This window comes from Hyperolius riggenbachi, chromosome 5 (genome assembly GCF_040937935.1).
Source record: "Hyperolius riggenbachi isolate aHypRig1 chromosome 5, aHypRig1.pri, whole genome shotgun sequence".
NCBI lineage: Eukaryota > Metazoa > Chordata > Amphibia > Anura > Hyperoliidae > Hyperolius > Hyperolius riggenbachi.
Genome location: NC_090650.1, coordinates 355,947,476 through 355,961,879, shown reverse-complemented (window position 1 = coordinate 355,961,879; position 14,404 = coordinate 355,947,476). Strand labels below are relative to the sequence as shown.

Sequence of the window (14,404 nt, the reverse complement as noted above, 5' to 3'; positions counted from 1 at the left end):
TTGATTTTTTTCATCAATCTCTGGTCTGAGGGCTTGTTCACACTGCAGGCGTTTTCGGCTTTTTTTCGCCCGCAGCGGTTTTTAAAAAACGCCCCCCGACCGCGTGGACAATGAATGTGTATGAGAAGGTTCATATTAGGGCGGGTTGTGCGCTGTGCGGCTAGCAAAGCGGTGCGTGCACCATTTTTGAGCCAATTCCGCCTCAATGAAAAGTATAGGAGAAACGCAAAACGCTCACAAAATTGCTTTGTGCAGCTATTGCGTTCGCGTTTTTAAGAATAAATACATTGTATTTATTATTTTCCGGGTCAAAGAGCTCACTTCCTTACTTGCGTCAGGGAATGAATTACAAAACCGATCGGAAAAAAACGCTTAGAAAATCGCTAAGCACAAAAACGAATCGCCCACCCAAAAGCCGGGAATCGGGGAAAAGAAGACACCTCAAAAAAAGCCCAACGCGGACGGACACGCGAACAGAACACAATGTGAACAAGGCCTGATAGTTTGCTGTATTACTTGCTGAAATCCTGATGGTAATGCAGCATCCCAAAAAGGTGGGGTATCTGTGTTAATCTGTAACAATATGAACAATATTCCTTCCATACACAAAACACTACCAGAGACCGAAGACTATCCAAATTTTGAGATTATAACCCTAGAATAAAGCAGCAGCTATTCTCTTCCAAGATCAGCACCCTTCTCTGTCCACCTGCAGACTCACAGCACCATGTGCAGCAGATGCCGGCTGCTCTGCGCCTGCGCCTGACGTCAGTCTCTATAGCAACCAACGCCGATCCCGGGACTGTAAACAGTGGTGGAAGAAGCGCGGCTCTCCGGTAGAACTCAGCAAGTGGACAAACCCCGCTTAGGTGAGTAAAGCGATCACTGGCAGTCATTATGTACACAGAACATTCAAGGCAGTCCTCACCGTGTAACAAAACCTCACTAGTCTTGTACATATATATACATAGACACCGCGGTGGAGAGGTTAGTGTGTCGCCCTATGTTTTTCTAATCTGTCCCAGGAGCCTGTAACTAACTGACTATAAGCCCTTCCCACGGATTTAGATTGATGTTCAGGGCGATTGGTTGGTGTGTGAGCAGTTTCCAAGCTGTGCACTTCTCCTTCCCCACCCTCTGCACGTGGCAGTGTATTCACAAAGTTCAAATTCCTGATTTTTATTCACCCCCAAATAGAGCTGGTCAGTGAGATGATATTGATTTAATTGTGTTGCATATTTTATGCAAATTTATGCATCTTGGAATTGGACCAAACTAAGCTGACCACATGCAGTGGCGTAGCTACAAACCTCTGGGCCCCGATGCGGAATCTGGATGTGGGCCCCCCCCCCCCCCCCCCGGCAACAGCCCCCCCTCCCCCGGCAACACCCGACGGACGCACACACATATCAAAATCCCTATAGCCAGCTATAGGTCCCCCCAGTATAGGTAGCCAGGCATAGGTAAGCCAGTATAGTTGCCCCCGGTATAGGTAAGATAGGCAGGCGCCGCCGGTATAAGTTAGATAGATAGGTGCCCCCAGTACAGGTTAGCTAGGTGGGTGCCTCTAATATAGGTAGCCAGAATAGTTGCCCCCAGCGTAGGTTAGATAGGTAGGTGCCCCCAGTATAGGTTAGTTAGGTAGGTGCCTCCAATATAGGTAGCCAGTTTAGCTGCCACCTGTATAGGCTAGCTAGGTGCCCCCAATACAGGTTAGATAAGTAAGTGCCCATAGTATAGGTTAGATAGGTAGGTGCCCACCAGTATAAATTAGATTAGGTCGGTGCCCCCCAGTATAGGTTAGATTAGGTAGGTGCCCCCCAGTATAGGTTAGATTAGGTAGCTGCCCCCCAGGATAGATTAGGTAGCTGCCCCCAGGATAGATTAGGTAGGTGCCCCCCAGTATAGGTTAGATTAGGTAGCTGCCCCCCAGGATAGATTAGGTAGCTTCCCCCCAGGATAGATTAGGTAGCTGCCCCCCAGGATTAGGTTAGATTAGGTAGCTGCCCCCCAGGAAAGATTAGGTAGCTGCCCCCCAGGATAGATTAGGTAGCTGCCCCCCAGGATAGATTAGGTAGCTGCCCCCCAGGATAGATTAGGTAGCTTCCCCCCAGGATAGATTAGGTAGCTGCCCCCCAGGATTAGGTTAGATTAGGTAGCTGCCCCCCAGGATAGATTAGGTAGCTGCCCCCCAGGATAGATTAGGTAGGTGCCCCCCAGGATAGATTAGGTAGTGGCCCCCCAGTATAGGTTAGATTAGGTAGCTGCCCCCCAGGATAGATTAGGTAGCTGCCCCCCAGGATAGATTAGGTAGGTGCCCCCCAGTATAGGTTAGATTAGGTAGGTGCCCCCCAGGATAGATTAGGTAGCTGCCCCCCAGGATAGATTAGGTATCTGCCCCCCAGGATTAGGTTAGATTAGGTAGCTGCCCCCCAGGATAGATTAGGTAGCTGCCCCCCAGTATAGGTTAGATTAGGTAGGTGCCCCCCAGGATAGATTAGGTAGCTGCCCCCCAGGATTAGGTTAGATTAGGTAGCTGCCCCCCAGGATAGATTAGGTAGCTGCCCCCCCCAGGATAGATTAGGTAGCTGCCCCCCAGTATAGGTTAGATTAGGTAGGTGCCCCCCAGGATAGATTAGGTAGCTGCCCCCCAGGATCGATTAGGTAGCTGCCCCCCAGGATTAGGTTAGATTAGGTAGCTGCCCCCCAGGATAGATTAGGTAGCTGCCCCCCCCCAGGATAGATTAGGTAGCTGCCCCCCAGGATAGGGCAGGTAGGTAGGTGCCCCGTCCCCATAATGGAGGGGGGGGGGCCGCAGCCGCGGGGAGGGCAGCCCGACCTCTCCCTCCCTTCCTCTCCCCGGGGCCCCCCCCTCAGATGCAGAGTGAGCGGCTCACGGAAGCGCTGTAGGCAGAACTCACCTCCCTGCGTTCCACTCGCCGCTGATCTCCTCTCTGGCTGAGTCTGCATAGATGCTGTTACACACGCAGCTTCCTGTTTAGCCGGAAGCTGCGTGTGTAACACTACAGCATCTATGCAGAGCCAGCCAGAGAGGAGATCAGCGGCGAGTGGAACGCAGGGAGGTGAGTTCTGCCTACAGCGCTTCCGTGAGCCGCTCACTCTGCATCTGAGGGGGGGGCCCCGGGGAGAGGAAGGGAGGGAGAGGTCGGGCTGCCCTCCCCGCGGCTGCGGCTCCCCCCTACCAGCGCGCACGGGCCGCATGGCCCTCCAAACGGAGATGGGCCCCCCGGGCCCCTCCCCCGCCTCCTCAGGAGCCGGGCCCGGTCGCCAAGGCGACCGCTGCGACCACGGGCCCTACGCCCTTGAATGGCTTTTCCTGTGCCCACCCTATGTGGTCAGTGTAATTATTGGCTGTTCCCATGTCACTTGCCTGTGTTCTCCTATGTGTTCAGTGTAATGATTGGCTGTTCCTGTGTCTCCCTTTGCGGTCAGTGTAACCAAACAAATGCAGTAGCTGATCATTTTGACCGGTTCATTTCCCAGCTAAACAAGTTTGTGTAAAATTAACAATAATTTGCATTAACTGAAAATGAAGAGTATCTCATTAACTAACTCTAACACAAAATACTGGTTTTGTTCCTGGTGACCAGATTTCCTGAGGGCCATTCCACACCAAGTCTGCTATGTCGCAACGGACAACATAACTGTATTTCAATGCAATGCAATGATGTTTCTATGGGGCATTCCACATGGTGTGCAGTGCAGCAGGTTCTGATGCAGTAACGCATAGCAGGCGGGGCGTTAACTGAGCAACGCGTGCCTTTACAGCAACAGTGAGGCTTAATTTCATTGTACTGTTTATGTCTTACTGTTTGGCCCCACCGCAACAGCAACATGTGATGCATCTTTCTGGCTACATTGCGTTGTGATTTCCTTGCCACGCAATTGACTCAATGTGGAAGAGTCCTAAAGCATTATATAGCGAAAGGATAGATGTGTCCAACAGACTGCATAATGCATACATCCTCTCCTTCATACTTGTGCTGTGTGGTATAATTTCCCCTCCCAGCCTGCTGTAAAACAAACCCAGCTGTCAGGGGCATAACTAGAAATCACTGAGTCCCCCTGCAAAACTTTGGATGGGGCCCCCTCCCGCCAACCCACCCCCCGCTTTCTGCACAAGTAAACTGGGAACCAATGTTATTCAATTGGCTAGAGCATGTTTTGCCCATGCAGATAAAAACTGAAAGCAGTGAAGCATTGCAGGCATTTTCTCTATCAATTACATTAGTTGTGATAAAACATGCATGTTTTCACTCATACAGACACAATGGTGTACAGAAAACGCATACGGAAAACTGACAGACGAGTGTGCTCCCAGCCGCAGCTTATTGCACTCACTCTGTCCATCTCTGATGGAACAGAACTGGCTCTGCAGACTTCTCCAGCATCACTACAGAACACAGCACTTGGGGAGGGGTAGAGAGGTTTTGGGCTGGGCGCTGTACAGAGGAGCCTGCTGCACACTGAATAGGGACTATCTACAAATCTCTGTGTACAACACTTTGTATGATTTGTTATCAGTAGCTGAGCAGGTGCAGTCATTAGAACAGTTGTGCAGAGAATAGAAAAGTTTTGCTCTCTGTACCCGTAGTTATCAGTCTCTCAGGATGGGGCCCCCTGTGGCTTCTGGGCCCCCCTACGGATGCATCCCTTGCAGGGTCTATTGTTACGCACCTGCCAGCTGTGTATGTGTTGCTGTGATGGGAGTGGAAAGCAAACTTACCTCTCTTTACAAGGGATCCTTTGTACACACAATCATACTTAAGCTGGAAAGATAACTTTGTAATGTGTTCTTGAGGAAAGCAATTTACAAAAAATAAAGGTGCATACACATGTCAAATCAATGTCGCCTGTAACAATCGTGCTGCATCGTTAAGGTAACACTGCGGTAAAACAAGCGCTGTACAGATACATTGCTCTTGCTATAGCCTAATGGCCTGTAGTGTTCAATGGGGAGGGGAAGAGGGACTTCCAGCTGGCGTGTTTAGTGCGAGAGCAGTGCACTCATCCATCACTTGTCCGGCAGTGTTGCTTAGAGATACGGCCTGAAGAAGGAGTAAAGGAAGAAGGAATGATTTAAGGTTAGCTATTCATAACTTACAATAATATTTAGATTGAGCCAGTAATCCCTCATTTCTTTAACTACTTTGGCCTCCTGGACGTACTAGCTACACCCAGGAGGCCATGTGCGCGTCCGCGTGCTCCCGCGGTCGATCGTGCGCGTGCACGCGCGCTCCCGGCCGCGGATCGTTAGCCCACGAATCAGTAAATTGGGCTATGGTGCCCGATCACTGATTCCACTCCCCCGCAGAAAAAGCGACAGCTTCTCTCAGAAGCTCCGCTTTTTCTGGCTGTTGCGTCCCCCATGGGTCCCTCTAAGCGTATGTTACGCTTAGAGTGACGTCATGTAAACAAACTCATGGCCGCCATCTTGTGGCCAAAAAGTAAAACTACAACTAAAAGTAAAAAAAATCAACTCAACACACATTTACATTATAAAAGTACCCTTTACATCCCACCCTCCCAAAAAATACCCAAATAAAATGTTTAATATAAAAAAAACAAAAAAACATTACAATAATAAAAAAAAAACATTACACCATACATTGTTATAGGGACATAATGTTAACGGTGTAATAACCGGGACATATGGGCAAATACAATATGTGAGTTTTAATTATGGAGGCATGTATTATTTTAAAACTATAATGGCTGAAAACTGAGAAATAATGATTTTTTTTCAGTTTTTTTTCTTATTCTTCCTGTTAAAATGCGTTTACAGTTTACAGTAAAGGGGCTCTTAGCAAAATGTACCACCCAAAGAAAGCCTAATTGGTGGCGGAAAAAACAAGATATAGATCAGTTCATTGTGATAAGTAGTGATAAAGTTATAGGCTAATGAATGGGAGGTGAACATTGCTCGGATGCATAAAGTGAAACCGACTGAAGGCTGAAGTGGTTAAAGAATCCGCCACGCACGCCCACCGCTCATGTGCGCACCCCCCCTTCCCTGCCACGAGCCCAGTAGGTGGCATGTGTGAGCAGCACTGGGCCCACGCCATGCATATTACAACTGCCTTTTAAATATATATAGATTGGCTATAAAATATATGAAAAAAAGGAATTCTAGTAATAGTTCCATAATACACTGTAGTTCCAAGGCAGAAAACACTTAAAGAAAACCTGTAACTAAAAAAAGTTCCCCTGGGCCTGGGGGGGTACTCACCTCGGGTGGGGGAAGCCCGGATCCTATCGAGGCTTCCCCTGTCCTCCTGTGTCCCACGGCGGTCTCGCTGTTCCCCTCCAAACTGCGGGGATGTAAATATTTACCTTCCCGGCTCCAGCGCAGAAGCAGTATCGGCTCTCTGCTCGGAGATAGGCGGAAATAGCTGATCGCTGTCGGTCCGCTCTACTGCGCAGGCCTCCTGCAACTATTTCCCTCTATTTCCGTGCTGAGAGCCGCAACAGCGCCCCCGCTGGAGCCAGGGAAGTTAAATATATCAAGCTTTGTCAGGCTTGTCGAGCGAGGATTGCGGGATGCTTCGGGGGAGCCAGCGCTGGACTTCCTGCAGCTACAGGGATGGGGGAAGCCTCATTGGGACCCTGACGCTTCCCCCTCCTGAGGTGAGTACCCCCCGGGGGATGTTTTTTTTTATACAGGGTCTATTTAAAGGGAACGTAAAGTGAGAGGGATATAGAGGCTGCCATAGTTATTTCCTTTTAAACAATGCATACTGCCTGGCTGTCCTGCTGATCTTCTGCCTTTAATACTTTTTGCCATAGACCCTGAACAAGTATGTAGATCAGGTGCTCTGACTAAAGTCTGACTGGATTACCTATATACTTGTTTCCGGCGTGTGATACAGACACCATTGTAGCCAAAGAGATCAGCAGGATAGCCAGGCAACTGGTATTGCTTAAAAGGAAATGAAACAAAAATTGATTTAAGTTGTATACTGTTACCATAGCAGTGGCAGTGTGGTATGCACGTCTCAATACACATTAAGGCCAGAGGCACACTAGAAATCACAAAGAGTTATCGCAATAGCTAACGCAGTTTCCGGCCATTAAATTAACTCATATACTATGGATTGGAGCCCAAACGCTCACAAAATGCTGCAATTCCTGTGTTTGTGATTTCCAACATTGCAAGCGCTCCAGTGGGCAGAACACCATTGACTTACAATAGCAAAGTATTTTTGAAAGGGCCGGCAATTGTCAGAGTTTCAAAAACGCGCCCAAAATCACTCTAGTGTGCCCCAGCCCTAAGACTACCTTCACAGTGGTGTGTTGCATTGCGGCATAATGGCCGCTTTGTGACTTGGCTTGATGCAATGCAATCCTTCGATCACGCACTGCAATGCAATCGTTCGAACACACACTGCAATGCAATCGTTTGATCACAGAACGGCGGTGCACCATAACAGCGTGCGCTATGATAACCTAGATAACCTACTACCGCAAAAAGCGCATGTTAACACATGCAGCGAAGCATACTTTTCATTGACTAGGGTTCAACGTGCAAATAACGTGCGCTACCACTTTCCCGATCCATTGCATTCCTGCTATGCCAACATACCTATGGCACAAAGTACTTGTGTTCTGTTTCTGCATGACAATGTCAATTAAATTACACAAATCCAACTGCAAAATATATTTCTGTTGCACATGATTGTATAACATAGAAGTGATAAAACAGCATAGTAAGTGCATGCTTCTATCTCTGCAGGAAAGCTATGGAGGATTCATCCTAGCACAGCATACTTTCCATAACACAGGGAACTATGGTGCGCCTGTCAGTGGATCTCATTGCAAAGAGCAGCAGCCACCTCCGCAGCCGCAAAGATGAATCCTTAGCTCAGTATTTGAAAAGAGTGACTCACCTGAATTTTGCAAATAAAAATATTGACTATGTTGTAAGTACTAATGTATTGTGAATTGCTTGTTTTGGTTAAATGTCATCTTCTTGAATGCTGTACTTGCTTACTCAATTTCCAAGCTGCGTAAATGTACTTAATTCAGCATAAAATGTGCATCAGCTCACAATTACATTGGATTGAGAGTAACGTGGTTTAAGAGCGCTTTGCAATACAAGCAAACCTTTTTGTAAAATGTTGACTTCATATATAAGCAACATCTTGATATACAGTACAAGCAAGAAAACGTATACACCATGTCATCACAAATGAGCCTATAGTTCTTCTGCCTTTGGTGCTGCAGGATTGTACTTTATCTGAGTGTAGAGACTGTGCAAAGTCATATTTCCATGACATCCTCAAACATAACTGTCATTGGATAAGTTCCTTGTTAAAGAGAAACTCCGACCAAGAATTGAATTTTATCCCAATCCGTAGCTGATACTCCCTTTTAAATGAGAAATCTATTCTTTTTCACAAACAGACCCTCAGGGGGCGCTGTATGGCTGATATTGTGGTGAAACCCCTCCCACACGGAAATTCTGAGTACATACTCTTGGCAGTTTCCTGTCTGTGGTGAACCCTGTTGCATTGTGGTAAATAGCTGTTTACAGCTGTTTCCAACTGCCAAAACAGCAAGCAGCAGCTACATCACTTGCCAGCAGTAAAAATGTCACCATGTAATAAATGTCAGAATATAAATCAGGAATTTAAAATATTTTACATTGGGCAAACACTGACTAAATAATTTATACATAATTATTGTAAAAATGAAGCACTTTTTTATTACATTATTTTCACTGGAGTTCCTCTTTAAAGCCACACAAAAAGATGGTTGGGTCGGGCCAACAGATGGCAATGATTCTGTTAGTTATAAGGAAAGTCTTGTTTACATTTTTATTTTATACTATTTTACTGTAACTGTTTTTGGACTGTGGAACAAATCACCTGGGTTTCTATTAATCCTTATGGGGGAAATTTGCATTGATATACAGTGGCTTGCAAAAGTATTCGGCCCCTTTGAAGTTTTCCACATTTTGTCACATTACTGCCACAAACATGAATCAATTTTATTGGAATTCCATGTGACAGACCAATACAAAGTGGTGTACACGTGAGAAGTGGAACAATAATCATACATTATTCCAAACATTTTTCACAAATAAATAACTGCAAACTGGGTGTGCGTAATTATTCGGCCCCCTGAGTCAATAATTTGTAGAATCACCTTTTGCTGCAATTACAGCTGCCAGTCTTTTAGGGTATGTCTCTACCAGCTTTGCACATCTAGAGACTGAAATCCTTGCCCATTCTTCTTTGCAAAACACTCCAGCTCAGTCAGATTGGATGGACAGCGTTTGTGAACAGCATTTTTCAGATCTTGCCACAGATTCTCGATTCGATTTAGATCTGGACTTTGACTGGGCCATTCTAACACATATATATGTTTTGTTTTAAACCATTCCATTGTTGCCCTGGCTTTATGTTTAGGGTCGTTGTCCTTCTGGAAGGTGAACCTCCGCCCAAGTCTCAAGTCTTTTGCAGAATCCAAGCAGTTTTCTTCCAAGATTTCCCTGTATTTGGCTCCATCCATCTTACCATCAACTCTGACCAGCTTCCCTGTCCCTGCTGAAGAGAGGCACCCCCAGAGCATAATGCTGCCACCACCATATTTGACAGTGGGGATGGTGTGTTCAGAGTGATGTTCAGTGTTAGTTTTCTGCCACACATAGCTTTTGCATTTTGGCCCCAAAAGTTCCATTTTGGTCTCATCTGACCAGAGCACCTTCTTCCACATGTTTGCTGTGTCCCCCACATGGCTTGTGGCAAACTGCAAACAGGACTTCTTATGATTTTCTGTTAACAATGGCTTTCTTCTTGCCACTCTTCCATAAAGGCCAACTTTGTACAGTGCATGACTAATAGTTGTCCTATGGACAGATTCCCCCACCTGAGCTGTAGATCTCTGCAGCTCGTCCAGAGTCACCATGGGCCTCTTGACTGCATTTCTGATCAGCGCTTTCCTTGTTCGGCCTGTGAGTTTAGATGGACGGCCTTGTCTTGGTAGGTTTACAGTTGTGCTATACTCCTACCATTTCTGAATGATCGCTTGAACAGTGCTCCATGGGATATTCAAGGCTTTGGAAATCTTTTTGTAGCCTAAGCCTGCTTTAAATTTCTCAATAACTTTATCCCTGACCTGTCTGGTGTGTTCTTTGGACTTCATGGTGTTGTTGCTCCCAATATTCTCCTTAGACAACCTCTGAGGCCGTCACAGAGCAGCTGTATTTGTACTGACATTACATTACAAACAGGTGCACTCTATTTAGTCATTAGCACTCATCAGGCAATGTCTATGGGCAACTGACTGCACTCAGACCAAAGGGGGCTGAATAATTACGCACACCCCAGTTTGCAGTTATTTATTTGTAAAAAAATCTTTGGAATCATGTATGATTTTCGTTCAACTTCTCACGTGTACACCACTTTGTATTGGTCTTTTACATGGAATTCCAATAAAATTGATTCTTGTTTGTGGCAGTAATATGACAAAATGTGGAAAACTTCAAGGGGGCCGAATACTTTTGCAAGCCACTGTAAGAGTGCTTTGGATTGCTAGCATGTTTCCAGAACAAATTATGCTAGCAAATCAAGGTTCCACTGTATTAGCAACTCACTGACCATCCTAATGCTAGGTACACACCATACCATTTTCTGGCAGATTTACCTGTCAGATCATTTATTTCCAACATGTCCGATCTGAATTTCGATCGATTTTTCGTTAGTTTTTTTTATCGTTTTCTTCCTTCAGTTTCTATGAAAATCGGTCGAAAAAAACAATTACAAAAATCAGAAACGATCAGAAAAGCGAAAAATCTATGGAAATTCAGATCGGACATGTTGGAAATAATCGCTCTGGCAGGTCAATCTGCCAGAAAATTGTATGGTGTGTACCGAGCGTAAAACCTGGTATGCACCTTCGATTTTAATTGGCCAATCACTTGCTAATTTTACCTCAGTGTAGTATGAGAGCTTACCTACACAATCTGCTCATAGTATTCAAAATCTATTGGCTCTTATACTACAGGGAGGTGCTAAAATTTGCCAATCAATATTGGAGGTGTGTACCAGCAAGTTTGGTTGCAGAGCTGAGCAATAGGGTCACAGATATGAATATAAGTATGTTTGATAAAAAAAAGTGAATAGCTCCAGACATGACCCCCACCCCAGGCTGAAATCTAAATGCACTATGCCATCTGGTAGCTTAGTATGTGCAGTGTTTACATTTTACCCTTCTTTTTCCAATAAGACAGCTTTCACATTCATCCCTGCAATTTCTGGCCCGATTTTGTCATTTTTGCAGTTCTACATTTTGCGATTTTTCAGTTCAGAATCTTTTATGCACGTTTTTATGTGATCTTTCCAAATGCAATTTTTTCTGTGAAAACCAAGTAAGTAAATTTACATGAGAATGTATCCCAGGGGTGCCCATTCTGTAGATCATGATCTACCGGTTGATCGTAAACGACTTCTGGGTAGATCCCACACCACCTGTCTGAGTGAGGCGCATGTGCTGCAGTAACGCCCTGTTCAGACTGTCAGCGTTTGTAGAACGCGTATAAATTCAAAGAAACGCAAGTTGAAAAACGCATGCGTTTTTCTTGCGTTCGAATGCGTTTTCTATTGCGTTTTACACACACACGAGACCCGGGGAAAAAAATGATGGGAACCGCAGAGGGAAGCGTACGCAAAAAAGCAATAGTACGCGTTTTTGATACGCGTCCATAGACTTTCATTGTGTTCGTTTCTGTGCGTGACGCACAGAACTGCGTGCAGCAATGCGGATGAGAAAGGTATGCGTCTCATACGCATTCATGTGAACGAGGCTATTGGAAAGCATTGATAGGCGTTTCTATGCGTATATTGTACCCGTACCTGTTCCCTCAAACCAGCTAGGAACGCACATAGTCTGAACAGGGCCTTAAAGGGACACTTAAGTCAAAAAAAAAAAATGAGTTTTACTCACCTGGGGCTTCCAATAGCCCCCTGCAGCTGTCCGGTGCCCTCGCCGTCTCCCTCCGATCATCCTGGCCCCGCCGGCAGCCACTTCCTGTTTTGGTGATAGGAGCTGACAGGCTGGGGACGCGAGTGATTCTTCACGTTCCTGGCCACAATAGCGCCATCTATGCTGCTATAGCATATATCATATACCATATAGCAGCATAGAGGGTGCTAATGTGTCTGGGAACGCGAAGAATCACTCGCGTCCCCAGCCTGTCAGCTCCTGTCACCGAAACAGGAAGTGGCTGCCGGCGGGGCCAGGGGGATCGGAGGGAGACGGCGAGGGCACCGGACAGCTGCAGGGGGCTATTGGAAGCCCTAGGTGAGTAAAACTCATTTTTTTTGTTTGACTTAAGTGTCCCTTTAAGGTTTGCATCTGTAGGTAGATTTTACCAGGTAGATCTTTTTTCAAATCGCAATTTTTGAAGTACCCTGCAAACCGAAAAAGTGTAGGCACCTCTGATGTATCCAGATAACTTCAAAATCTGATTCGATTTTCGTGTAACAAATGCAATTTTTCTTTGTTTTTATTGATCAACCATCGGTTAGCATTCATTTTGACCAAATGTCATCTGATGTGTGTATGTACCTTAAAGAGAATCTGTACTCTAATATTCTTACACTAAAAAGCATACCATTCTATTCATTATTTTCTCCTGTGCCCCTCTGTGCTGTTTCTGCCACTCTCTGCTGCAATCCTGGCTTGTAATTAACAGTTTTAGGCAGTGTTTACAAACAAACTAACCAGCTTGTAATAGGCTCAGCTAAGCATAGTGTGTGAGTCATTCAGAGTGTGCAGGGGGCCTGCAGAGGGTGTGTATCGCTTCTATCCAATCACAAGCAGCCCTGCACATTCCACACAATCAAGCCTTAGCCCGACAGACACGACAGAGGAAAGATACATTGATTTATTACAGAGACAGTGCAATTAGGAAAGACTGCAGTAAGCCAGAGCAGATTAGAACCGCCATAGGAACTTATAGGATAGAAGAACTAAGGCTGAAAAAAATTGTTACAGAGTCTCTTTAAAGGATACCACAACTGACATGTGACATGTTGAGATAGACATCTGTATGTACAGTGCCTAGCACACAAATACCTATGCTGTGTTCCTTTTTTTCTTTCTGTGCCTTAAAGAGTTAAATATCAGGTATGTAAGTGGCTGACTCAGTCCTGACTCAGACAGGAAGTGACTACAGTGTGACCCTCCCTGATAAGAAATTCCACCTATAAAATACTTTCCTAGCAGAAAATGGCTTCTGAGAGCAAGAAAGAGATAAAAAGAGGAATTTCTTATCAGTGAGGGTCACACTGTAGTCACTTCCTGTCTGAGTTAGGACTGAGTCAGCCACTTACATACCTGATATTTAACTCTTTCAGAGAGAGAAAGAAAAAAAAGGAACACAGCATAGTTATTTGTGTGCTAGGCACTGTACATACACATGTCTATCTCATTATGTCACATTTCAGTTGTGGTATCCTTTAAGAGAGTAAATTATCTGTTTAAATGGAAGCCAGTGGAGGGCTCTGAAAACTCGGTTCAGTTTGGCTGCAACACATCATCTGAATAGTCTATGAAACACACATTAGGATAAACTGAGTAGCTCTCACAATTTTAGTTTACTAAACTTGCTGCCTGGATTTGCTCTTTACATCTGTCAGTTACAGCATTTTCCCTGCATTAGATATTTTATCACAAAGATCACAGTGTGTGTTTATTACGGTTTGCAGTCCCACAGTGAAAGTATTACATGTCACCTCAAGCATCATTTAGACAGTCTCCTAAGACAGCGTCTAAAACGTTAAATTTACCCCAGGAATAACAGAAAAAAACTTTACTGACGGGGTGAACAAGCCACAGTGAGCACACCAATTAGCAGCTAAAGCGTTGTTCTATTATTTGAAGAAAGGAAAAACTCTGAACCAGTCAGGCTTCACAGTAATGTAATGTGAAAGGAGAGTGAAAGCTCCTGTGTCATGGGAACACAAGCCCACATGAGCTAGGGAAAGGAAACTGCTCTAGCATGTACATCCCCCACACACGGATACATGCACACACACAGGGACGGACACACACTTAGGCCTTGTTCACATCATAAATTGCCAGCGCTATCACAATCGCTAAGCAATTTATTGAGAGTTGTTTTCTGCGCTTTTCTAAGCGCTTCTGCAGAGCGATTCGTTTTATCACTTCCTGACGTCAGTCAGGAAGTGAGTTCTTTCACCTGAAAATGAATAAATACAATGTATTTATTCATGAAAGGGCTGGGGAAATCACTATACAAAGCGCTTTTTCAAGCGTTTTGCGATTTCCCTATACCTTCTATTGAGCCAAAACGCTCAGAAAATTGTACAGGCAGCGCCTTTGGAAGCGGATCGCAATCGACCCGCTCATATGTGAA

The 14,404-nt window shown here is 45.3% G+C and overlaps 1 protein-coding gene across 3 annotated transcripts in view; it reads left to right on the top strand.

Annotated features, from left to right (window-relative positions):
• The first annotated feature begins 761 nt into the window (after nt 1-761).
• Nucleotides 762-14,404, top strand: part of PPP1R42 (protein phosphatase 1 regulatory subunit 42) — a 51,687-nt gene continuing 38,044 nt past the window's right edge. For all 3 annotated transcript variants that reach the window (XR_011020663.1, XM_068234816.1, XM_068234817.1), the window contains exons 1-2: nt 762-869; nt 7,754-7,940. Coding sequence is in view for 2 of the 3 variants with exons in the window: in XM_068234816.1 (XP_068090917.1) it covers nt 7,809-7,940 (132 nt within the window). In the remaining variant the exon portion in view is untranslated. The remainder of the gene's footprint in view (nt 870-7,753; nt 7,941-14,404) is intronic.